Source organism: Passer montanus, unplaced genomic scaffold, assembly GCF_014805655.1.
Source record: "Passer montanus isolate IOZ18808 unplaced genomic scaffold, ASM1480565v1 scaffold27, whole genome shotgun sequence".
NCBI classification, from domain to species: Eukaryota; Metazoa; Chordata; class Aves; order Passeriformes; family Passeridae; genus Passer; species Passer montanus.
This window is the reverse complement of record NW_024367372.1, coordinates 10114018-10137993: the sequence shown is the minus strand read 5'-3', so window position 1 is coordinate 10137993 and position 23976 is coordinate 10114018. Positions and strand designations below refer to the sequence as shown.

Below are 23976 nucleotides of genomic sequence, written 5' to 3'. Positions count from 1 at the left end.
ACCTGTGGAACTGGTAAAGGGTATCATGCTATTTAGCAGAAACCAACCTGTCCTAGGAAGTGTTTTCTTCTCACTGAGCTTTTGCTGTAGAGCTTGATGAGAAAGCTAATTCCTTGTTCTGCTTGGCTAACTGGAAAAACCATCATTTCTCCCCACTTCACTTGGCCATTAGTGGACTTCAGAAGGCGAGTCTTCTTTTTATAGATGATCCCTTCTGTACTAAACATTCCAACTTTCACAAAGAAATCTAGCAGAAAAGGGAAGGAAAAAGACATAGCACACAAAGGGTTACTCACAACACACCCAAAAAGGAACCAACAAGATCCATATGTATGCTTCAAATTGCATCAATTTCTCAAAAGTCTGGCCAAAAGAACTCCACAATGGCTTTCCTGACCAGTCACATAAACAGAATGTGTTTGGTAATATTGGACTGATTAACACAGTATCCAAACAGCAAGTGCAAGCTAATGCTCTTGTATGTCAGGATTAATACTGAGATAAAAATCTTCCAAAATACATAAACACACATCTTCAAACCAAACAGAATGTAAACAAGTAGGACATCTGGGGAAGCAAGCCTTGGCAATGGAAATCTACCACACAATGTGTTAGTCTGAGGTTCGTAAAGAATGTTATGGATTGCCAACCCATTTGAGCAGCAATTTACCTGTTACAAGAGCTTTCAGAGAGGAGGCATGAAACAGCTGACTAACTTACTTGAAGACAGTGGTGTAGATGAAACAGGAAGGTTTTGTGCTTCAAGAATCTGTAACTGTATCCTCCTGTTTATTGCTTGAAAACAAGTTCCTATTTGAAGTTCTGCACGGCACACCTACAAGCAGAAGAATGTTGCCATAACATCTGGATTAAGTTGCTTATAAACTCAGGAAACAGAGGAATTTTGTCATATGTTGGGCTCCCACATTTCTATCTGGGATTTCCTGGACAGAAATATAAGAATGTGTTGTATACAGAACCTGCAGATGCACAGTAAGTGCATCTTGCACTTGTCATAGCTGCAGTACATGTGCTCCACTATGGGCTGCCTATGTGTGGTGCACATATGGCCAGGAACACTGGCCAAATCACCTAGTCCTCAGTTTTTACCTGGCACGGCTTCTGCAGTGGTAAGAGCAGACACATACAGGGGAAATCAGACGTGCCATTGCAACTTTACTAAATCTGGGTGTGGAAGTGAGAGAGCAAGTAAGCTCCACTGACACAAAAACCTTCAGAGTTGCCCTCCCACACTTGAGTTCTGCCATATGGAGATATAAGCAATGGTTTCCATTGCTACAAGGCCCTCTCACTTAATGTCATGAGTGCTTAGGGTGACTGTGTACTGTGTAGTTTCCTGTGTTGTAAAAGTACTGGTGTTTTACATGCCCACACACACACGCCACTGCCACACACACAATGCATGCATCAAGATCTCCAGTCTGATTCTTGTGGGCTTTTTTAGAACTTTGTGGCAAAGTTGCACTGAGTCATCCTCTTTGCTGTCCTGTCACACTCTAATGTCCTCAGAACACCATGAGAGCAGCAGGAAAAGGCCAGTGGAGACCCACCTTTCCTGACAGCCTTCACTTAAATGGACTCTGCTAGTCTTTGTTGCCTTCAAGTTTTAACACACTTCAATGAACCAAAATGCACTAAGCAAGAGAGCAACAGGTTAGATAAAGAAAAGTCAGGCCTCAGTTCATCAAAGCAACCCAAATTCTCTTTGTAGCTCAGCCACAAAATTTCTGTAATGCTGTGAGGAAGCCACTTCATCGACTCTGAGCTTTGGCTTTCCATTGGCAGAGAGGTTAAGGTTTGCTGCCTCACGGGGTATTACAGGAGTGAATCCCAGAGTGTCTGGAGGGCTCTTGGATACCAGCTTCCTCTGTCACTTTATCTTATTGCTTTTGAAGCAATATGGTTATTTACATTAGAACTAAAAAATGTCAAGTGAAACTTATGTTAGAAATCAAGAGTATCATTCATATTACTCAGACACACTTAAATAAAATTTGCTTTTGAATTGCTAATTCAAGTTTAATTTGTTGAAAATTCAAATGTCTAGACACAATCTATAAAAGAAACAAACAAAGTGAGGGTAGGGGGAAAGGAAATCCCACTGTGAAAACCACCTGCTTCTTATTACACTAATGGAAATGAACTGTCTGAATTATTACTTCACAGCATGCAATCTGAACATTAAATATATGGCTGTCTGTGCAGTTTCAGGCCACTGAAGATCTTAGCAATTTTCTTCCATAACAAAAGCAGATTCCATTTGCTCTGAGCTCTTGCTGTGAGTCCTAAGGATCTCCTGATGCTTTTTTGGTCAGAAAAGACAATTACCCGGTGTTCTCTGCTGAACATTTCCCCAGAATGTCCCTCCCTCAAGCTGTGAGCCATGGTGTGGAAGAGCTTGCTCTAGCTCTTTTCCTAGAAACATCTGCAGTTTATGACCAGAACAGCTATGTGCAGAGTTCAAAAGTCTGCATTTTTTCTCCATCAAAATGCCTTTCTCCAAGGAAGCAGGGTAAAGGGGAAAAAAGAGAACCCCTCTAGTTTTTACTACTGAATTATGTTCTTTCATTTCCAGCAACCCCTTCTAGGAGAGATAAGAACATACTTTCACAGTATTGGCACTTACAGGTGCTTTGGAAGGAGGAGATATATCCAGCCAATGATTCGACTCCTGTGAGCTCAGCTCCCGCAGTGCCAAGGAACATTCTCCAATAGTTTTTTTCCTGGGAGTCTGTGTCTGGATTTTGAATACCAATCTGACAGCCTGCAGGCTTTGCAGTTTAATGGCAAAAACAAAAGTTTCCATAAATTCAATGTCCTAGAAAGAAAAACATATGAGCAACATTATCATTTTAAGAGAATCCCACTAAGCCCAAAACCTGGAAACCAAGGCATCCTGGCTCTATAGCCACTGCTCCCAACTACCACTTTAGGTTGCCATGGAAAAGTGTGCTTTTACAGTGCAAAGTCCACACACACTCACCCCTGTGTTGTCACACCCTGGCAGGGCTGAAATTTGGAATTATTTTTCACTATCATAACAAGTTGTGGCATCTCTTCTGGAGCGCTACAACAGCACACACACATTGTGATAACAGATTCTCTAACCTTTTGCTACAGTGTCTCCAGCTAATTTTATTTTCTTTCACCTTTGGCTTACATTATGGGAGATTTATGTTGCTTTACTTTCCACTCCCTTAATATTCCTTTACTGCCACTATCAGGAATCTTGTGCCATGTGACCGATTTTTACTATTTTCTGTAGAGACAAAGTGTGAAAATTGTCCCCTGCCAAATGAGAGGCAGTACCTCAGCTACCTTCCCTGGGATGAGTGTGCACCTACAGGTATGCCCAGTCTTCCTCTGGTCCCCCATCACAGCCACAGCCTGCAGCTCATGGTTCAGTCCCCTGTGAGGGTGTCTGTCCTGCCAGCTTGTGAGAGAAGGAGGGCAAGAGTACATTGCAAGGCAGGATATAGGGGGAGGAAGTGGAATAAGGCTTGTAATAGGATTTTGAGAAGTTGGGAGAAGTAAAACACACCTGGGCAGTTACCACAGCAAATATGGCACTGGAGTGGATGTTTGGTCTATTTTAAAAATCCATTTATCTGTCACATTTATTTTTTGTGGGGAAAAATATTTCCTGGTATTTTGCATGCCTCTACTTACATTGCAGCCCTCCTTGGCAGAAGATTTGAAATGCACTGGTTTGGGCAGTGTGAGAATTCCCTTGACACAGATACGAGGATTTTCCCCACAGCTAGAAGGCCAGCTCAGGTCTTTGCACTGCAACATTAAAAAAAGTCAGTTTAGACAATGCAAGACTCACCATTTCATGTACTTACAAGGTTTCTGTCTACTCAAAGTTCCCTTGTCTGAAAATTATTCACAGTTCTGGAAGCATATACAACCACCAAAACAGTGTCACATTTACTGACAAAAAGCCCTCAAGAAGCAATGTGTCCTCAAAGTTCTGTTAGGGTTCTTCCCTGAAGGAACTGTTAGATTTAAAATCATAGAATCATGGAAGTCACTTAAATGGTGCCTCCACAGCTGCTCCCATTTATTGCCTTCAGATTTTCACAGGAAAATGTCCATAGCAGGACCAGCCTACGACCAGCCTGGCTTTCTAATACCTGCTGAGTAGTTCCTCACTTCACAACTTGAACATATGTTAACATATGTGTAGTAGTAACATAAGGAGATATATAGTCTTCTTATTATATTCTTCTTAATCTTAGCAGAAAAGAGATTGCAAATGAAAAAAATTAAAGGGGAGAAAGATGCTTTGAAGCCTAATATTACATTTTACTGAACTTTGTTTATACTAACACTTATAAATAATTGTTTTCTTAAAAGTATTTATTGAAGTAACACAGAGACAAATTTTATGACAATTACCACTAAGTATAGTAGAATAGTCATTGGTCATTGCATAGTCATTATTTGAATAAATAACCGACCTGTTAATATTTGCTTACATGTAAAACTGTGATCCAAATCTGTTCCACAGAAGAAACATAACACAACTTCACATTCAGTCTTCCAAAGTCTCGTTCATCACCTGATAATGTAATAGTATCTATGGAAGAAAGCCAATTAATATTTTTACAAGTAAAGCAGTATCTTAAAAGTTCACTCCAGAAATAAGGGACCTCATTAGTAAGTGAACTGCTTATCTTCGCAAACTTCTCTCAAAATAAGTTTGAAATATTTTAACACCTACATTTCAAGGATAAACTATCCACCAAGTCTAGTGACCTGACCTTCTGCATGGCTAAAAGCCTTCACATTTCATGGAACAGAATAACATAATCATGGAATATCCTGAGTTGGAAGGGACCTTTAAGGATCACAGAAATCCAACTTCTGGCCCTGCACAAGAGACCACACCAAGAATCACACCATGTGCCTGGGTTATCTCTACTGAATTTAATAACTTGTGTTATACTCAAACAACTTTTAGAAAGGAAAAAAAGCATGTTGCTGAGACACCCAGAACACATTTATATCCTTTCACTTCCCCTAATCTCTTTCACTGTTAAGTTTATAAATTGGTCTCTTTCTCAAATTTCAACTCCAGTCTAGTAAACATTTTACTATTATGCTGTCTCCAAGTCAGAAGAGCCATTTAATACCCAGCATTTCTCTGTCATCACTGGAACCAGGTCATTGCCTCAGTCTTCTTTTAGAAGGAGACTGGGTCAAACTTTGACTTATAACAGGGTGACTTTTGTGGGGCCTTGATTAATTTTTGAAGGTTTATTTTGCCATATTTCCACTTTTTCAGCATTCCTTCATAATTAAGGATACTGGATTTGCATGCAATATTCTTGCCTAATTACCAGTGTAATATGGGTATTGGATTTCAGGCACCTCACATACATGAAAAAGGACTAGACCTGGGACCTAGTGCTGTATTCTATCCTAACAAGGTATCTGTAATTTCTTGGTTCACTTGGGCAGTAAATCCAAGAATGAATTTCTCAAAAGCATGAGAACTCTGAAAACTCTCATCTGCTCAATCTCCAAACAATAGGACAGTGCAAGTCCAAAACTCTTCATTTCAAATTGCCAAGTCATCTCCAGCTGACCTGCTAGTCAGATTAATCTCATAAAAACCCCAAACCAAACAAAAGCATCAACAGCAGAGTACAAACAGTTTAATGTTTCATGTGCAAAGGGAAATATTTCATTACAAGGTAATCAAACAAAACATTACCCAGACTCCTGTTACTGCCTTGTGAATCCTTCCTTGAAGAACTACTGCTAGGTACACTGGAGACTGAATCATATCTCTGTGGACAGGAAAAAAGGAATCAATTCAGAGCAACAGATGCAAAACCCAGAGATTATACCATCAGAAAAGATATGATGAAAACAAAATGTTCCATTTCAAATAATTGCCTCATTTCTTACTAGTTTCTTGATCCAGCAGCATGCAATTACTATTTTGATGCAATGAGCTAATAGAGGACCTATTTGACCAGCAGACATTTTTTTTGCTCATGAATATATACACAACTCCATTGCTATGTAAGACATTATTATAGAAGAAATAAATAAACACAGTTTTGTGTCAATGGAAACTTCCACTGTTCCACTCTTCAGCTGATGGGAGAAACCAGCAGATGATGAACCATGACATGCTGTCTGTCCTGTCCTGCCTAACAGCCTACTTGGGTTCCTCAACAGCCCCGCTGGGCCAGAACAGCAAATGTCAGAGAGACACCAGGAAAAAGCCTCTTGAAGTGGTCAAGATGTTGACATTTTCCCTCCAGTCCTCCCAGTGTACAGTGCAATGCCCTCCAGTGTTTACTTTGGAAACAATGCAGTGGGGACAGATACACTAAGCTGAGTTTTCAGGGCAACCTTGGCTCCACGGGAACTCACCTTCATGAATCGGTGAGGTGGGCTCCTGAGATCAAACATGGAACGACTTACATCAAGGGATCCAGGCAAAGCACTGGGCCTTAAATCACTAACTAATAAGACAAAGAGAACAAAAAAATTCACATTATCACCATTGCTAGGAAAAAAACCTAACTGAGAATAACTTTCACAAGATGCTGGAAATTATCTGTTCAATCCTATAGATTACGAATGAGCAAAAAGGTTTAAGGACAGTATGATCTGCTGTTATCTAGTAATGTTTTCCAGGAACATGGGGATGGGGCAGGGGTAAAGAGATGGTGTCTTTTTTAAAAATTAAATTTTTAATGAAAAAAACGTTAATTTTTATACAGAAAACTGTCTGTAAAATATAAAAAAGCAGAAACATTTAAATCATAAAAATATGTTGTTTGCCGATAAGTAGAATTTCAGAAAATCATTACTGAATTTATTTTTCAGTTTGTTTGTGTGGAGGTTGTTTTTTTTTTAAGATGAAGAGAAGGGGCATCACATTAAAATTCAAGAATTTAATTTTGTAACTTCCAAATAAACACATTCTATAGTTCTAAACCAAACACATGAAAAATATCACAGCAGTCACTGCAACAAACTAGGTTTAGAGTTTTGTTTTAATAGTTTATAGATGTATGAAGTTCTAAGTTCTGAAACAGCTGTCAAAAAACTCTGGAGGAAAAATTTTAGAACTGTACTCTATACACACTAGAATAACCTTTCTTGTGTTTAAACTTACTAAGACGAAATTAGTAAAGTGTTCACTTTGCTTGAGGAAAAATGGAAAAAGAGATTATGAACTGAAGGAAAGATGTTCAAGACAGTTTAATAAAACCCATTTGGCTCCCACCACAGGTGATTACAAAGCCTGGTAAAACCATATGTGTTAAAAGCTGATAAAATTCTACATGTGTTCTGTTCTCTTAAAAAAAAAAAGTATGGAATAGTCTTTTCATGTAATCTCTATGGTGATTCAGAATTCTTTTAAAACAGAACACAGACTGAAACATTTTCCCCCAGCTGAAAATAAGAATGCTATACCATTCTAAATGAAACATCTTTAAAAATGGGAGCTGTTTCCAGCTTCCGATTTCATGGAGAGTGTGTACCTTTCCTGGAGTGCTGGAGGTTTCTGAATGCATTTGCCTTGGCAATCACAAACAACAGCTAGTAGTTTACTTCAGTCTGAGCAGCATTCACTACAGGACACATTACCTAAGTAGCCAAACACTTTCTATCTAAACCTTTACTATCTCACAGACCTCCCTCATTCTTACACACCGAGATGTGGGGACATTGCTGTAACTTCAAAAGCAAACAACAAAAAAAGTTGGCACATGGCATCATGCCCCACTTTGCACCTGTCCTTATCATCTGCTCCTGAATGTTTTTTGGTGCTTGCTCCTGTCCCCATATATACACTCTTCCTACTCAGCATACTGCCTGGCTTCCTTTTTCCAGCCCCCTCACTCCTCTTACTGGGAGCCGAAATCTCCAGTACTGCATCCTGGTCTGGATCAGAGGGAGCTATAGTATCTCGCTTTGCCAGTTTCTCTACCTTTGCGTGATGCATGCAAGCCTTGTTAAGTCCCTAAAAGACAAAAAGTAAAAGTGCAGCTGAAAATGAAACACAGCTGGCTCTGCAGATTGATTCACCAATGAAGGAGTGTGTGTAGCACACCGACCAGCTTGAGAACTGCTACAACCAAACAAGTCTTCTGTAGACTAATGGCTTTTATTCCTCTTACCTATAAACCCTGAAACGGGGAGGAAGACAGAGAAGCAAGGGTGTGGTCCTTCTCACCTGATCCATACAATTTCCTGCTATCTGCTTTTGTCTGGAAGCGCCTGATGAGATCTGGTGAGACGCGATGCTCCAGATAGAAGGGGTTGGACACGTCACAGCCGGGCCACTGGTATGCGCCGTGCAGCTCTGCCTTCCGCTCGCCAAACGACGCTCTGGCTGACTCTGTGGAGCACAAGCAAACAGCAAATGCAGGAGCTCCAGACATAACACATGCTGCCTGGCTTCATAAGGCAGGCAGAGTGCCTTCAGGGCAAAGGACAAAATATTTCAGTATTATCTACTCTGGGTAAAGGGGGAAAAAAAAAAAAGAAAAAGAAAACACACATTCACATTATGTCAGGTTTCCACAGTGTGTGAGCAAACACTGGAAAATTTGCCTTAAAAAACTATGCATACCCTCTCTTGGGGTTTTGCAGTAAATGCTTAAGGAGTTAAATACAGAAGGTTCCAAAGACAGACAGCAAGACAGAAGTTAACAAGAAAAGTAGCACTCTGTGTAGAGAAAACCTCCAAATTATTTAGTTACCTACTCCCAATGGACCTAATGGACCCCCAGACCTTCAGGAAGATCTTGTATGGAAAGATAATGCAGCTTGTGACTGCAGTCTCCTTATCTACTTTCCATGGCAAGTTTGTCCATGGTAAAATCACTGGTCCAAAATTACTTGAATTGTGGGTTGAGGTGTAAGTAGACATATCTGAGACTGCTTGAATCCCAGCCCTTTACTCAGCTCATAATAATTTCAGAAAAAACATGTATGCTTTGGTCAGCAAAACAGTGAAGAACACTGCTGTAGTGTTCTTTACTGTCTGGACTGAAAAGAAGCCACGTGTAACAGCACATTAGAGAATGGGATGACCTGGATTCTGCCAAACTCTGATATTTGCTTCCTTCTCTTCACCTCCCTGGACTTCAACCTATCTCTTAAAAAGTTCTTTACCACACAGTAAAGTGCCTTCAGTTCTGCAGGTGTCTTGCACCGTAAGAGGCAAACTACCACTGCTCAAGAGTCCTCTCCTGCATGTGTTAGCAAAGTAAAAAACTTAAACACTGACATGGAACACGGGCAGTGATAAAGCAAGATCTCAAGCAAAACGGGCTTGAGCATGACGTAAATCAGGATGAACACTAAAGTGAGGCCACAAAGAATTGCTACACAACAGATGATGGAAAATCCAGTGTTCCAGACCAGGAGCACTTCTTCCTGCTAGCTTACTTCTGTGAGAGCACGAGACACACTGCAGTGAGCACTGAAGAGAAAGGCTGCCAGAACTTAATTGCTTTCAGAAGGGTTGCCAAGAGCTAACACTGAGCATGTCCTGTTTCACTAAAGGAAAATGGCCAGACATGCACAGAAAATGGTGAGCAACTGAGAGCAGGACTTGGACTTCTATGGATATTTAACAATGATCTAAGAAAAAAGTACTCTGAATACATTTTTTGAGTATGCTGGTGCTTTGGCTAATGTGAAAAAAGAACAACAGCACACTTCACTCTATTTAGTAAATCTCCCTAAAAAGTAAACACTGCATTTTTAAGCAAAACTTTATACAGCTTAAAGCTGTACTCAAAAAAAAAAATAGTATTTATATTTGGAAAGAGAAATGAAAATTGCCTACTTGACATAAGAGTCACTTTTCAAATACTTGTTCAAAAATTTAAGATATTTGCTCAAGAGACTCAGTTATGAAGAGTCAGATCATCCTGCCAGAAGATCTAACAGCTTGCAGCCGAAAGGACCACTCTGTACACCAGGTCCCTCAGAAATTATCAGGAAGCAGAATTCTCAATGTAGACAGTCACTGACTGTTAAGATTGCATAAGAACAGCACGAACAAGGAAAACATTCATCTAAAGGCTGTTAGACACATCTTCCTTCTCGCTGGAGAACATCCATGCCTCAGAGTCCTTGATGAACTTCTCTGTACTGTATCTTGAGGATGAGATTAGACTAAACAACACAGAGCCTAAACCTAGACCCAGTAAGAAAGGGGATAATCAGGAGAATGTCCTGCTTTTCTACAGCATATCCAACTATGGACTTACAAGAAGTAGCTACTGAAATAGCAGGCAACTGGGGAGATCAGGCTCAGAGATGAGGGGGCCTCACATGTTCTACCTCCAACTCTTCAGCTGCCTGTTAAGGGCTGCTGGCATGCCAAAGGAAGCCCACTAGAAGATGGGGCACAGAATGTCCAGTCTGTACTGACCAGCTCTGCTAGGCTGCTTAGCTTGGCCATGTGCCAGTGGCACATGCAGCAGTGGGTGGGGAAGAAGTTTGGTAATAGCCCTGCAGGAGCAGGAAGGAAGCAGCAGCGGGGACCTAGGGAGAAGAAGAGGGAAGGGTGGGAATAAAACCCCACAAACGCAAAAGAGGTAGTACTGCATTAGTTGTTATGCAACGTATGATTGCCTTCTTTCACTTATTAGGCTTTTCACCTTCAGAAAGGAAATAAAGTCACATGGGACTGAGAACATACTACCAGTTTATCATGTCCTTGAGGCAAAGCAATCCTAGAGAAAACAACTGTTCAGGTATGCCTCTGTGCCAAAATTTTCCCTTACCTAATTCTATGCATCTCCTAGCAGGACTAAAAGCCTAACATTAGCATATGCTCTGTAACTCACATTAGTGGGACAGAATGCTATTCTTTTTAAATGCACTGTGTCTAAATTGCATGTACCTCATTTTGGCAGTTTGAGTATGGGAGTAACAGAGGATGAAACACAAGATTGTTGTGAAGCAGAAAAGAAATAGTAACACATGGAACCTTGTAACAAGGGATCTGTGCCCCCTGGCCTCTCAAAAAACAGCAAAAGGAGCAGGAAATAATAGGGACAAAACATTCCGCCAGATACTGCACCTGCCATCTATTGGCAAAATTTGAAAAGGAAGATGTGTTAGTATGTTAAAATATACCAGAATATTAACCATGAAAATCACCTCTCCTTTTACTTGAGAGATATAGATACTGGGGATATGTTAGGTGTTTCCTTGTCTCCACTAAATTCAATAAATCTTTCTAAAGACTCCACTTCCTTTAAGCGTCTTCCATTACTTTTGAATATGAGCACTGGTGTGCAATCGTCCCATTCAGTTTTATTTGTACAATGTCACAGGGATTCATAGCTGGATGACATACTTCCCAAAACCCCTCTGGGTGTCCAGAGAGAAAAGAAAAGAGCTCCAAACAAGCTCCCCATTCTCCCCAGGGTCACAGCGGCAGCCTGACAGAGTTCAAGTGCTTGGACAATGCTCTCAGGCACCTGGCGTGACTCACGGGGTGCCCTGTGCAGGGCCAGGAGCTGGACTTGATGATCCTCCTGTGCCCCTTCCAATAAATGATGCTTTGAAACAAAACCAGGCTTCCAGCAAAGTTCTGCAAACATGTTTTCAGTAGGAATACTTGACAACATTCAAGGTGCAGCAGAAGCTAAACAATAATTTCAGCAATACTGTCTGTATTTTACCTTTAATCCCTCCAGCATGTGAGATACTTGGAAGATTCTTTGGCTGTACATAAGCCAGTTTGAATGGAGGGACCACAAATGGTACCTCCTGACCGTCCAGGGGCAGTTTGGAAAGCAAATAATCCTCAGAACAGCCAACTTGACGCTTCACTGACACAGAAGACAATGGAGGCTGCTCTACAATAGTTGGCTTGCTTGCAGCTACTGCTTCAGATTCCTGCACCATGGAAACTGCTAAAAATAAAGAGCAAGACAGACAGTACACATGTGCATTAATTTTTGAACAATACTATGAACAGATCTCTTTTATTTAATAGTATCTCTGCTTGATACTTTACTCAACAGCTGTATCAGTTTTACAGCTAGTATTCAGTTTTACAGCATTCAGGAGTAGCACCAGGAAAAGATATTCATCCTCCTGACACCTGTATGGATCCAAACTCTTTGTTGCCCAAGCTTCTATATTTATAGCTACCTTCTTCTTAAGTGAATTTGCACAAGAGCTACACTTGTGTCACAGACAAATTCTTCAAACAAATAAAACACCAAAGAAAATCTTAACAGAGTTAAAAATACCCAGAGTTAAAAAAAAAAAAAAGCAGCATTCAAATTCTCAGAGTTTGAAAGATATTTAAACAACCTTGGGTAAAAAAGCCAGCTTTTTTGGACAGTGTTCCAGACTGCAAAGAGCAGACTTCAGACAACTGTTATTTCTCAGTTCCAATTCATAATACTAACAGGCATGGGTTCAATCTCTAAATGGGGGTATGGCAAGATTTTGGTTGTTTGAAATCAAGTTTATCAGGGGTAACACAGTCATTCTGTTAATGAGAAATCTCATCACTAATGCAGCAAAACTTGTATTAAACCCTCATTATGTCAGAACTCACAATCATTTTTTTCCTTGTCCATGCAGAAACACAATTTACAGCAGGTTTTTATACATTCTGTTGCCATTGTTTTCAGTGTTATAATTTAGAGGGAACCTCAATCAGTGATCCAGTGCAGCTATCAGACCTGAAAAACACAATAAAACAAACCATAGTAGATGAGAGTAAGTATAATCAGAATGCAATATTATCAGCTATTTAATATGCAGTTGCTTTTTGTACACAGTCCCAGGATTAATCAGAAAGTTACTTCAGTCATAAAAGGATCATAGCCATTAGATTTCTCTCACTGAGAAAAATCACTTTTATATAAAAGCACAAGAAAAGAGCTAGTTTTAACAAATGGCATCACATACTTTCAGTCATCCACCCAGACAGGTCCTTGTCTTTTGGGAACACTAAAATTCTCCTCATATTTGTGTGTGCCACTGGGCTTTGGAGTTTACTCAGCTTTACAACTGTTTTGACATGGTATTGTCAAGCCATTTGCAAGATGTGTTTTAAATTCTGTTTCCCTTGTTCATGTTTCCCTTATCCTCTTTCACTCCCCTACTATTTTCACATACATCTATACATGTTTACATTTTTCACTCGACATACTCCATACTTTTAACTTGAAAACAGGCTTTATGAATGATGCCAAAATTGCCTTCTTTGAGAAGCTACTGCTTTCTCATAATTGTATACACATGAAACTGAAGACCTGGTTTATTATATAATTGTTTGCTGTGCACACAGAAACAAAGCATGCTGACTTGCAGCAAAATAAGAGGCAAGCAATCTACAAAAGAATGAGAACAAGTCTCTAACAGCTGGTTAACATTATAAGAACTTTATGACAATGCTAACTGGCCTCATTTAAATGTCTTTATTCATATCCTTATGTTCTCTTTTCAGAGAGACACAGACAGCTGTGCTGCCTCCTGTCCAAAACTTCAGCTGTCTAAGTCTAGTCCTTTCACATCCACCTAATGTACACAGGGTTCTTAGGAGAACATACCCAAGACACAATTCTAACTCAATGAAGATTAGAAGACACCAAACAGAACATGAACATAGGTTAAAGGGGTGAGGAAGACAACGAGTAAGACAGAGGTGGAAAGCATGGAGAAAATACGCAGTTTTACCAAAAATGTAAAATGGACATGTTTGCTTATTTATTCCAATTGCAAGAAATTTCTGAAAGCATCTGTGCTCCAACACAGAAACCGCTCATTCCCACTGCAGCTTCAACAATGCCATAATATTCTTTGCATATCAAAGACAGCTAGAGAATCACACAAAGTCTATGGAAACAACTGTAATATCCCTCAAATTTTTCTTGCATTAAAAGCCCCTCAAATTCTGTAGATGTCAAGTTGACACAGTAAGCTATGGACACTTCCTCTAACTCAAAGACCATTACTTTGCACAGAATCCCTCTCTCTGTACTTGTCTTCATCTTAAAATTGCCCATGAGTGTAGTACAGCAAGAGATCTGCATCAAAAATCTTCAGAGGCAATGCCACCAGCTCCAGAACCTGCTCTGCATCTTTACAGAAGCATGAAAGGAGGATGAGAATTTCTCACTTAAACTCTCCATGGTTCTAATGATCAGACTTTCACTGCTGCTCCTCCCTTGGAGGCATACTCACAATGGCCAAGGCTGCTAATTTACTTTGGGTTCCCCTGCAGTGATTTTCCTTCCCGGCTGTTATCAGTACACAGCTGGAGTTAATATGCTTCACTCTTGTTCACCATGTTTAAACTGGACTGAAACAGTTGCTCTGTTTGCTCTAAGCTTTGCAACAATGCTATCTAAGCCTCAGTGGCAGTTTGCAAAGGCAAAACAGACTTTTATCTCAAAATGTCCAGATAGAATTTATTTGCTACTGCTGGTGAAGAAACCAAAATGTTAGTACTGCCCTAGCTACATAGTACATTTCTAGCTACATAAAGTAGAAAAATTCATTTTTCTGCATCAGAGAAAATTCAGTTAATGGAATTTTTTAGCTGGAACAATTAATGTGAGCAAATAAACAAATGGAAATCATCTGTCACAAGCAGCTGCCTTTCCTTCACAGTGCCTTACCTAGAAAGAAAGGGCTTCCTATGAGTATTGAGGATTTAACAGTGATAATGCAGCTCTACACCTCCTGTTCTATCATGGAAAAAGACCATTTTTTTCACAGTAATGCCAAGTCAGCTGTGATAGTCTTTAACCATTACATTTTTGCCCTGTTTATCAATATGCAAACGTTCATACATTTTTCTTCTATCTAAAGACAAATATAAAGCAATTCATTACTGCCTACTGTAAAGAAGAGCTAGGATTACAGATTGCTCTTTAGCAGTAGGCAAGGCAGTATCAACAGTGAATACCAAAGTATATAGACACACACCTTAAAGCCTCCATTTCAGTTTTAGCTTAATTATAGGAGTTTGAGAAGAAAGTTCCATGACTAAGAGACTAGAACACTGTTTACACTTCTTTAAGCTTACAAATGTAATGGTTTCAGTGACAAACCTTACAAAAAAAGACTGCATTTGCTGAGGGACAGGCCATTTAGACACAACACTCCCTCATTCTGCTTAGAGCACTTTATGGAATCAATAACATGCATGGTCTCAATTACTTTAAAAAGTTTTAATTCACTTAATTAAACTATCATGTTAAATATTGTTGTTTGTTTTTTTTTTTTTTGTTCAAGCAATCCTGGCAGTAAATTAGATGGCTTGGCTCCCACTTAATATATTTTCTTGTATCTGTATTTTCCAAGCTGCCTACAGTTATTTATACAACTTTCACTGCATGTAAAAGTTTCCTCTTAACCATGTGGGAGAGAAAGAAATTTAGCAGGTTCTGTTGTATATTTTATTAACTGAAAATAAACAAAAACATTGTAGAAGAGTAAGGAAGTATTTCATGATCTAGACAGAAGTTGACATTTCTATCAAAGGTTAAACTTATCCCACATGATGCCAGGTCCTTTTGCTGGTGTTTGCTACCCCAAAAACATCAGTATATAATTCAACAGTTGTTAAAAGGTTGCATTAACATGAATTTATCTGGGAATATATTTACGAAATAAACCAGAACCGTAGAGACATTTGTTAGGTGCACCACCAAATCCCAAAGAATTACTGACTTCCCAGCAATGCCATCCATTTTAACAAGAAGACTCCTTGACCCTATCTCTACTTTTTGGGGTCAGTTTTTGTCAGGTAATATGTACATAACAAGCACGTCCTCAATTTTTGTGACAAAATGACGGAGAAAAAGAGAATTTGCCCTCATTTTCAGACAAATAGAGAGAAATCAATTTGCAGAAGAGGGATCTGAACCCACATCTTGTCACTTGTGAGTCAAATTTTCTCTTTCTTGGTGTTTTTCACCAAATTCTGTAAGCCACTTCATTTCTCCTTTCCCAGTATCAAGCCAAAGTCTGATAAGCAAATGAAACTCAGCAAGAGTACTTCCACACTAAGGCAAAAAGAGAGCCAAACTTATTAGAACATCCTGGAAAGAGCACTTTAAAACCTAACCACACACATACACTGAGCCTAGAGAATTATAATAACTATTATTTTAATGGGTTTAGATGGAAAACATAAATTATCTTAATGATTTCCAGATTCCTCTGATAGAAATTTTGACTGAGCTAAAATCAGATAAACAGAGTATCAAAGACTTTAGTTCCAAATGCCTCCAGAACGATTACAAGACAGAGATGTTTGGAGAAGAAAGTAAATATTTTCAACAACTCATTAAATAAAAAGAACATGATAAAAAACGGATGATCACAATATTAAATACTAAAAGCTGAAAGCAGTCTGAAAGAAATGTCAGGTCTTTACTGCCTTATGAGGAAAGGGTGTTTTGCAGCAAGACTGCAGGCTGCCAATGGATTTTACTGCATTTAGTCACAGCTCTGCTCCATAGGAGTTGACCAGGTAACACATTTACAACTGCACAACAGAAACAGAGGTGAAATAGCTGTTCTCAAACAGGGAAAGCTGGCTAAGCCAGTGGTTTCAAATGTTTTGAGATTTATTGCCAGTCATAAATGCATATAACGCATTCTCAGATCTGCATTTTAGAAACATGCCACAGCAAAATTCTAGTAGCAGTACAGTCTCACACAGCAGGATGTGTAAAACAAAATACCCGGAAAAAAGGGATTATCAGTTGTTAGAAAGCATTTGGGACAGATCTTCGAATGATGTAAGTGTCTACAGCTCCAGGAGCCCCAGAAGAGCCAGGACACTTTGCAACATGAGGATCTGCCCTGTGGAGAAAGTGAGCTCAGGCTTGCTAGTTCACACCTTAGCCAAACACCTCATTTCTGATACCTCTTCTGCTACCTGTTCATGCTGCCCTATGACTTTCTGCCTTTTGGATCCAGAAGATGCAGTCAGTCCCAGTCATATGAACCCTTCAGAGAGCATAACAGCACCAGCTCAGGTCTCCAGATGTTTTACAGAAGCACAGCACAGCAAAAGGATGGATTATCTTTTGATGGTGCAGATGCTGCTCAAGGCTTAACTTCCACAGCCAGCTGTTTTGTGGTTTTGCTTCTGGGAGAGAGTGTCTGGAAGCTGTGCACCCCTCTCAGCACAGCTCTTCAGCTGAAGAGGGGTGGCTGATGGCCACCACGTCTCAAAACCAGCCAACCCTAGTAAAACAGCCTCAATGGTTTTGAGACTCTTGCCTCCAGGTACTTTCCTACTACAGCAGCAAGGACAGCACATGTGCTCACACACATCTACCAAAAACATAAAGCCCACAGTTTAAAAAACCCAACAACTGTTTTTTTGGGGACTCTCGGCAGGTCTGACTTTTACTGCCCACATAGGGGAGATAGGTACTTCAAGTGGGCCTGAGCATGTGAAAAGAGAGGACACAGCTCTCATTCCTATTCATTATAAACTTCAGCAGTAGGAGAATGGCTGCAGGAATTACAAATAAAGGAAACAAAAAATGCCATGCCAACACACACCTACCGGGTGCATGATAAGGAGCTCCTTTCTATACCTATTTCAGGAAGAAGTCCACAGCAGTGATATATGCAGCAACTAGTGGGTGGGTGGGTGTGTGCATACATACACTCTCCTTTGCTTGTAGCCACAACTCTTGGAAGAGCACGACAGCTCTGGAAATTTGCGTGCAGAGATTATTCTGCTTCTTCTGCCTTCCAAGGAAATTAAGATAATGGGAGGATTTCTCTTTTTTTGTGACTGGAAAAAAAGGGATTTCACCCTGAAAGCAGTGGATCACAAAGAAGATGCTAGAAGATCACAAAGAAGAAATAACACAACAGAAAAATAGAAGTTATGAGGCTTTTGAAGGACAGAACCAGAAAGACATCCTTGTGAGAGACATGTTACAAACAGCTCAACAGAAACATAGTGACGAGATGCAAAACTCTCCCAGTCCAGCAAATGAAAAAAAGAATGCAATTACATATTTAAAACGGAAGAGAAGACCATGCATCATTAACCTAGTTTAGCTGATGGAAATTTTATGGCAGACCATTGCACAGCCAGAAATAGATGGTAAAGTCACACTCCATGATGCAAACAAACCACCAACTGCCCGGGCTCAGGAAGCATCGTCCCACACTGGTAAATGATGACACAGCAGTACATCAGGGGAAGTTTTACATGCTCCTCTCACTGATCACAAAAACAGGAAACTGAATGGATCAGATCATGGGTCTGAACTGTCGCGGTCCTGTGCTGTAACCTCCTCTCATTCACTTACAGTTTGCTAAAGCAGAATTTTTCTTTTGAAGACAAGAAGGCCCATTATGAGCCCATGTCCCACTCCCCTCAGCTTCTGACACCAGTGGATTTCAACAAGTTATGCCTGCACTACACTCAGCAACTTTAGCAGAAAGACATATTTTTATTTCAGAAAATATTACAATAACTAATTTCCTTCACTACCAATATTTTACCTATCTCCAGGAACTATCCACCTCAGCCTCAACAACATCACAAGATAATCTAAGATGAGAAAAGATTTCATTTAATAACACTCGTACAGACAAGCTTGCTCTCGCTCTCACAGCACTGTATGGACATTCCAAACTACCAGGCCACTATTGGCTCTGCATCCTTTTGGCTGTATTTTGAGCAAGTGAAAAAGATGAGGAAGGTGGGAGCCTGCAGACAGCATCTCCACACTCCCTTTGGTGACTGCCACAGCATTCAGGTAAGATACTGTTTGCTGGGCTCTCCTGCAGGTAACAGTTGCAGGCAAAGTTTAAAACTCTTGTAATCAGCAGGAGTGCTTAGTATGTCACTGCTATCAGTCAGGATGTGACAACTGTACAAAAATATTTAACTTCAGCAAGCTTCTTTCGAGGGAAAGAAAAACACCTCAGATGTCAGTTCTTAGCTTAGGTGCTGCCATAGCAGCAAAAGCAGAACTCACTGTGAGCCCATGAGCTGCTCTGCATCTCCTGCTGCCAAGGAGGTCTAGCTCTAATTGTGCCAGGGCAGAAACTTCTCCTGGAGCAGCCACATCTTCCCACATGCACTTTTGAGGGAACATACCGTGTCCCACTCCAGCTTTGCCTTCTCTTTCCAGCTTCTCTGCCCAGACAAAGATGATCTAATGTGTGTCTCTCTTTGTGCAGGCCCTGAGCTGAACCCTAAAGATCACTTGTGCAATCTAGCCGTGGTCTCACTCAGCTCAGCAGCTGCTTCTTCCCAGGGCTCCAGCCTGGAGGAGGCCAAATGGCTCTCAGCACATCTGCACAGGCAGCGCAGGCAGAGCACATCACAAAGAACTAATCGCTCCTGCCCACTTCCCCGAAGAAAAATAAAGCTGAGCAGGTGTGTGTGCTTGAGCTATTGTGCTGCAGGAACAACTGCTTCTGCTTTTCAGACACCCCTTGGAGAAGGGGAACAAACCCTGGCATGAGTACAGGATCCAAAGTTGTCCTTCTGACAGGGGCCCCAGGGACACCCTGCCTCTGGTTTAGCACTACAGCCTTGCACCTGCAGCCCTTAAATGTAGACCTAATCCAATCCTACCCCAGTAAGCAAAACATTAATAATATAATTTACAAGTGCCAAAAGAAAAAATTCCGTAAATCTGAACCAGTTTTTCTTGTGTGAGATTTATATTTGAATTAAGAACGAAACATTATAAATCTATCCCCTGACAAAGCTTAAAACTTGGGATTTTAATATGCTGAATCCCCTCTGCTCTGGGCTGTAAAAGTTGATATAATGTTTCTTCCTAATGTTGCATTAGGCAAGTAACCAATTCATCCAATTACTGATCTGACAACACTGTTCCTGTGAACTGAAGATAAATTCACTAACTTGGACAAGAATGTACAATATTGTATGTATTGGGGCAGTAAACAAAAGAATAAATCCTTTATGTTGGACTGCAGACCATTCTGGATTCAGATGGAAAACGGCAAAGCAAGAGTTGAAGTCAGGACACCAGAAAAGAAAGCTGAAGAGACTAAAATATCTGTGAAAAAAGGACTTGGCTTTTGATGAGAACATGGAAAGAATTCAACATAAGATAAGTCCTTTGCTCTAAGCAGATTAGGAACAAATCACAACAATCACCAATTGTTACTTTATAATCTAACTTAAAACTTAAGACTTTCTTTAGGTATTCTGTGTCAGGTTTTAATCCAATTTTTTCTCTTTCTGCCGTTAATGCCAAGAAACCATGAAAATAGAATTGTCAGCAGTCCTTCTATAGCTCTGATACCAAACAAAACTGGAAACATCTGGATTCATTTTTCAACAAGACAGCCAAGAAGAAGGTATTTTAGGCAAGAGCATCTGCCTGTGGAGTTCCCTAACATGGCTAAATGTGTCTAGTTTTGAAAAGATGGCCCTTGGAAACCAACTCAATGCAACACTGAAAAAGAGCATTAAATGACATTCAGGATTCCTCAGCTGCTGCCATGACCACAGAGCCATACAGAAAACACATGTATACACATATACCATCCAGACAGCTAATGCAAACAGCTCTTCTGTGTACTGGGGGAAAAGAAAAAAAAAGAAAAAAGAAAAGAACAAAAAAGAAGAAGAAAAAAAAAAGAAGGAAACCCAAGCAGTTTTGCATGGAAAAATAGTTTCATTACCATTAAAACAAGAATGAAGATGGAGAATTTCTTTACCTACACTTGGGCACACACTGCTTTGTTTGAGGTGGATCAGTTTTTTAACAGTTATTTTGCACATAATTGTTATCCTGTTTCATGATGAAAACAGAAAACCCATCAATTATGGAGTTTCCAATAGGTGAGGATTCCCTGCTCAGCAGCTCTGCCCCATACTGTCATTGTAGAACCAGTTACACAGTGGTGAGAGGAAGCAAACATGCAGGTTGTAGAGATGAAAGCTGAAAGATTGTGTCTGAGATTAGGAAAGGAAAGGTGACTCAAGTACATTTCATATATGAAAACAGGTTAAATGAATGAATCAAGAACAGGAAATGGGAACTGATCTTAAATAATTCAAATCCAAACCAGACTGGGAGCATGGCTCTGCAGGGCATGTGCACTGAGCTCAGGAAGCTGCCTAAACACACACTGAAATAAAAGTCCAGAAGGATACTGTCCTCCTAAAGTACAACTATTTATTAGATTTTGCATGAAATCTACCCAGTCCAGGAACCCAGAACCACTGTAAGAGCCCCAGCAGTGCCTCTCAGAGCTGCACTGGCTGGAGCTGCTGGCAGCTGCCCAGCCAGATGAGTGGGAACCAGGCATTGTGTAACAGAGGCGTTTTTCAAGGAGTTTGCACAGACACAGGGAGAAACAGCAGAAATCAAAACTGTCTCATTTTAATGGCAGCATCTAAGATCCCAATCATTATTGGCCAAATGCTGCTACAACTCTGGGACGTGGTGGTGGGGCTCTGCTCCCTTCTGAGAAGACAGAGGTCCTGAGAGCAGAAGTTGGCAACATGAAGCTACCATTCCCTGTTTTCTCTTGGGACAGAACTGTTTAACAGCACAGTGAACAATTGCTACACCATAAATGTATGGGTTTTTTTAAAAAAAATCTTATTGAGTTTAAATTAACACTCTTCCTAAGAGATTTTGGACCCATGATTTCACACACTGGTGAAAAACTACATCTGGAAGTACATATACCACTGAACAGAATGAAAGCCAGACTAATTTAGACAGATGTTCTGTGTTTTATTAAGGCTTCATGGAAGAAATTTTTTGCGATTCTGGTCACTGCTGAGAAGATGGAGAACCTGAATGGGAAAGTCAGAGAAAGCTCCCAATCTAGAGGCCAACAACTCCCTTTTGGAAAAGTAAATCATGGAGAAAGAAAACCCAACAAAACCAAAACAGAATTAAAAGTTTTAGAATTTCTCCCTACTGCAAAATTAAACTGGTCTTGAGAATGTTTTGTTGTCACTTAGGAGTGCTAAACAACAGAATTTCTCTCAGAAGCAGGATACAACTTGCTTTTCTATCAATTCACCACAAACCACAAAGGCACTGCTCAAGTGACTTTTAAACCTTATCCTGACTAACCCTCCTCTCTGCAAGGCAGGCACTTTCCTTATTGGAAGATGTACAAACACAGTGGTCTGACTGCAGGCCTGAACTTCATAAAGGGAATTCTGCCACAGCCTCACCTTTCTCTGCCCTCTCCAGCCCCTGTCAAGTCCTGGTCAAGGGCTGGGCCATCTCTGGCCCCATGAACCACCTGAGGCAGCTTCAACCAGCAGGGTGGGCAAAGCCAGCTCCAGCCCCCTTGCCCAGAGGCATGAGAACTCTGTGGGACAGAGGGGCTAAATTAATGGAGTGCCATGGAAGTTTCAAAGTCATTGGGGCATGGCCCTTCTAGACTGCTTTTTTTCAAAGCTGGTTTAATTGCCAAAGGAGTATATCCAGAGCTCACTCTTCAGGCCATTGCAGTGACCACAAGGACACCCCAACCATCAACACCCTTCATTTGGGACCTAATTATGTGTTCTCTCCAGTTTGTCTGGCTATTAGATCACTGAAAAACAAAGATTCAAAACAAAATCACCAGGGTACAATTTACAGGAAAGATAAGCACCAGATTGACGACATAATTTATTTTTGGCACTGAATGAGTGGAAACTTCAGCTGCAATGACAGGCAAACAAATGCTCATACTAAGCTTAAGACTAGTATCCTCACCAATTCTGCATGGTTTGATGCATTAGGATCATTTAAAAATATAATATAAAAAATATAATATAAAATATAATATAAAATATATATATATATATATATTATATATATAAAATATATAATATAAAAAATAACAAAGAAGCTCAAGCAAACCCAGGTTCTGAACCTCTTCCCACATGAGCCTTCTCAGTTTAGACGTGAAGATCCATCCTGGCTGCAAAAGGCTGTCAGCCTAACTTCCCTCTGCACAAGCAATGCTTCTGATGGAGCCTGAGCAGCATTACTGACTAGAACAACAACATGGCTTAACTCAGAGACTGCTCTGCTTCAAGTCAGAGCTTTCTCTGCCTTTCACTTTAAAGAGATGGGATCTCAAGCTCTCTGCTGACTACTTGTTGTCCTACTTAGATTAGAGAGAATATTTACCAGATTTAAGGTATCTGGGGAGATAGCAATTCAGAGTTAACAAAGCCATTCTCCTATAAAATTAAACAAGAGTCCGAAGAGGAGAGAAACAGGTCAGGATATGCATCACATAAAATTCACTAAATGAAGTAAATAGCACCTTAATCAAGCAAAAAAGTTCAATAAATGTTTCACCAAAGTCAAAGTGGTATAAGCCACAGCAGATAGGAGAGATATGAAGCCAGGAGGCCTAAGCCAGCCAAAGCCTGGCTTCCCAGCTAAGGCTGTCCTGGCAAGGCAGGTCCTCTGGCTCTGCCCACCCCACATGGGGGCTGCATCTGCCTGTCCCAAACTGCTGAGAGGGCTGGCTGCTCCTGGGGGGGCTGTTCAGCTCTGCCCTGCCAACAGCCACTCCTGCAGGACCCAGTAAACATGCAGCTGCACAGTGAGCTGGCCCAGCTCACTGATTAGACACAAAATCAAATGACCAAAATAAACAATTTAAAAAAAAAAAGTAGTTTTTTAAAAATCCCTGTGGCTGACTGCACAAGGTGGGGTCAGAATGCAGTGGGGAAAATGGGGGGCCAGAGCAGGACTGCATTTCACAGCCAAGCCACAGCCCTGGGGAGTGCATTTAGAGTAACTTACAACTGGAACAAAACCACCCATGAGTAGGATGAACGGAGCCTGAGTGAAAAGCAAACCAGCAGATACTAAACAAGTGACAGAACAAACAAGTAAAACAACTAAGCCTGAGGTTTAGGACAAAGAAAAAGAGACCAGTGCCTAAACTTTTTTTCCAACATTGTAAATTAATAGCCTACACACA

At 40.5% G+C, this 23976-nt stretch overlaps 1 protein-coding gene across 5 annotated transcripts in view; it reads right to left on the bottom strand.

The window, feature by feature from the left end:
- The window catches only part of TC2N (tandem C2 domains, nuclear), a 40026-nt gene that overhangs the window by 5656 nt on the left and 10394 nt on the right, over window positions 1-23976 (bottom strand). For 3 of the 5 annotated variants that reach the window (XM_039712670.1, XM_039712667.1, XM_039712668.1), the window contains exons 2-11: window positions 12596-12722; window positions 11706-11939; window positions 8231-8395; window positions 6415-6506; window positions 5744-5819; window positions 4503-4603; window positions 3691-3807; window positions 2648-2839; window positions 721-835; window positions 48-247 (exon numbers count right to left, since the gene is read on the bottom strand). In XM_039712670.1, coding sequence (XP_039568604.1) covers window positions 48-247; window positions 721-835; window positions 2648-2839; window positions 3691-3807; window positions 4503-4603; window positions 5744-5819; window positions 6415-6506; window positions 8231-8395; window positions 11706-11939; window positions 12596-12662 — 1359 coding nt within the window. In that variant the 5' untranslated portion in view covers window positions 12663-12722. Of the gene's footprint in view, window positions 1-47; window positions 248-720; window positions 836-2647; window positions 2840-3690; window positions 3808-4502; window positions 4604-5743; window positions 5820-6414; window positions 6507-8230; window positions 8396-11705; window positions 11940-12595; window positions 12726-23976 lie in introns of all 5 variants that reach the window. The other 2 variants (XM_039712671.1, XM_039712669.1) reach the window with 2 other exon arrangements.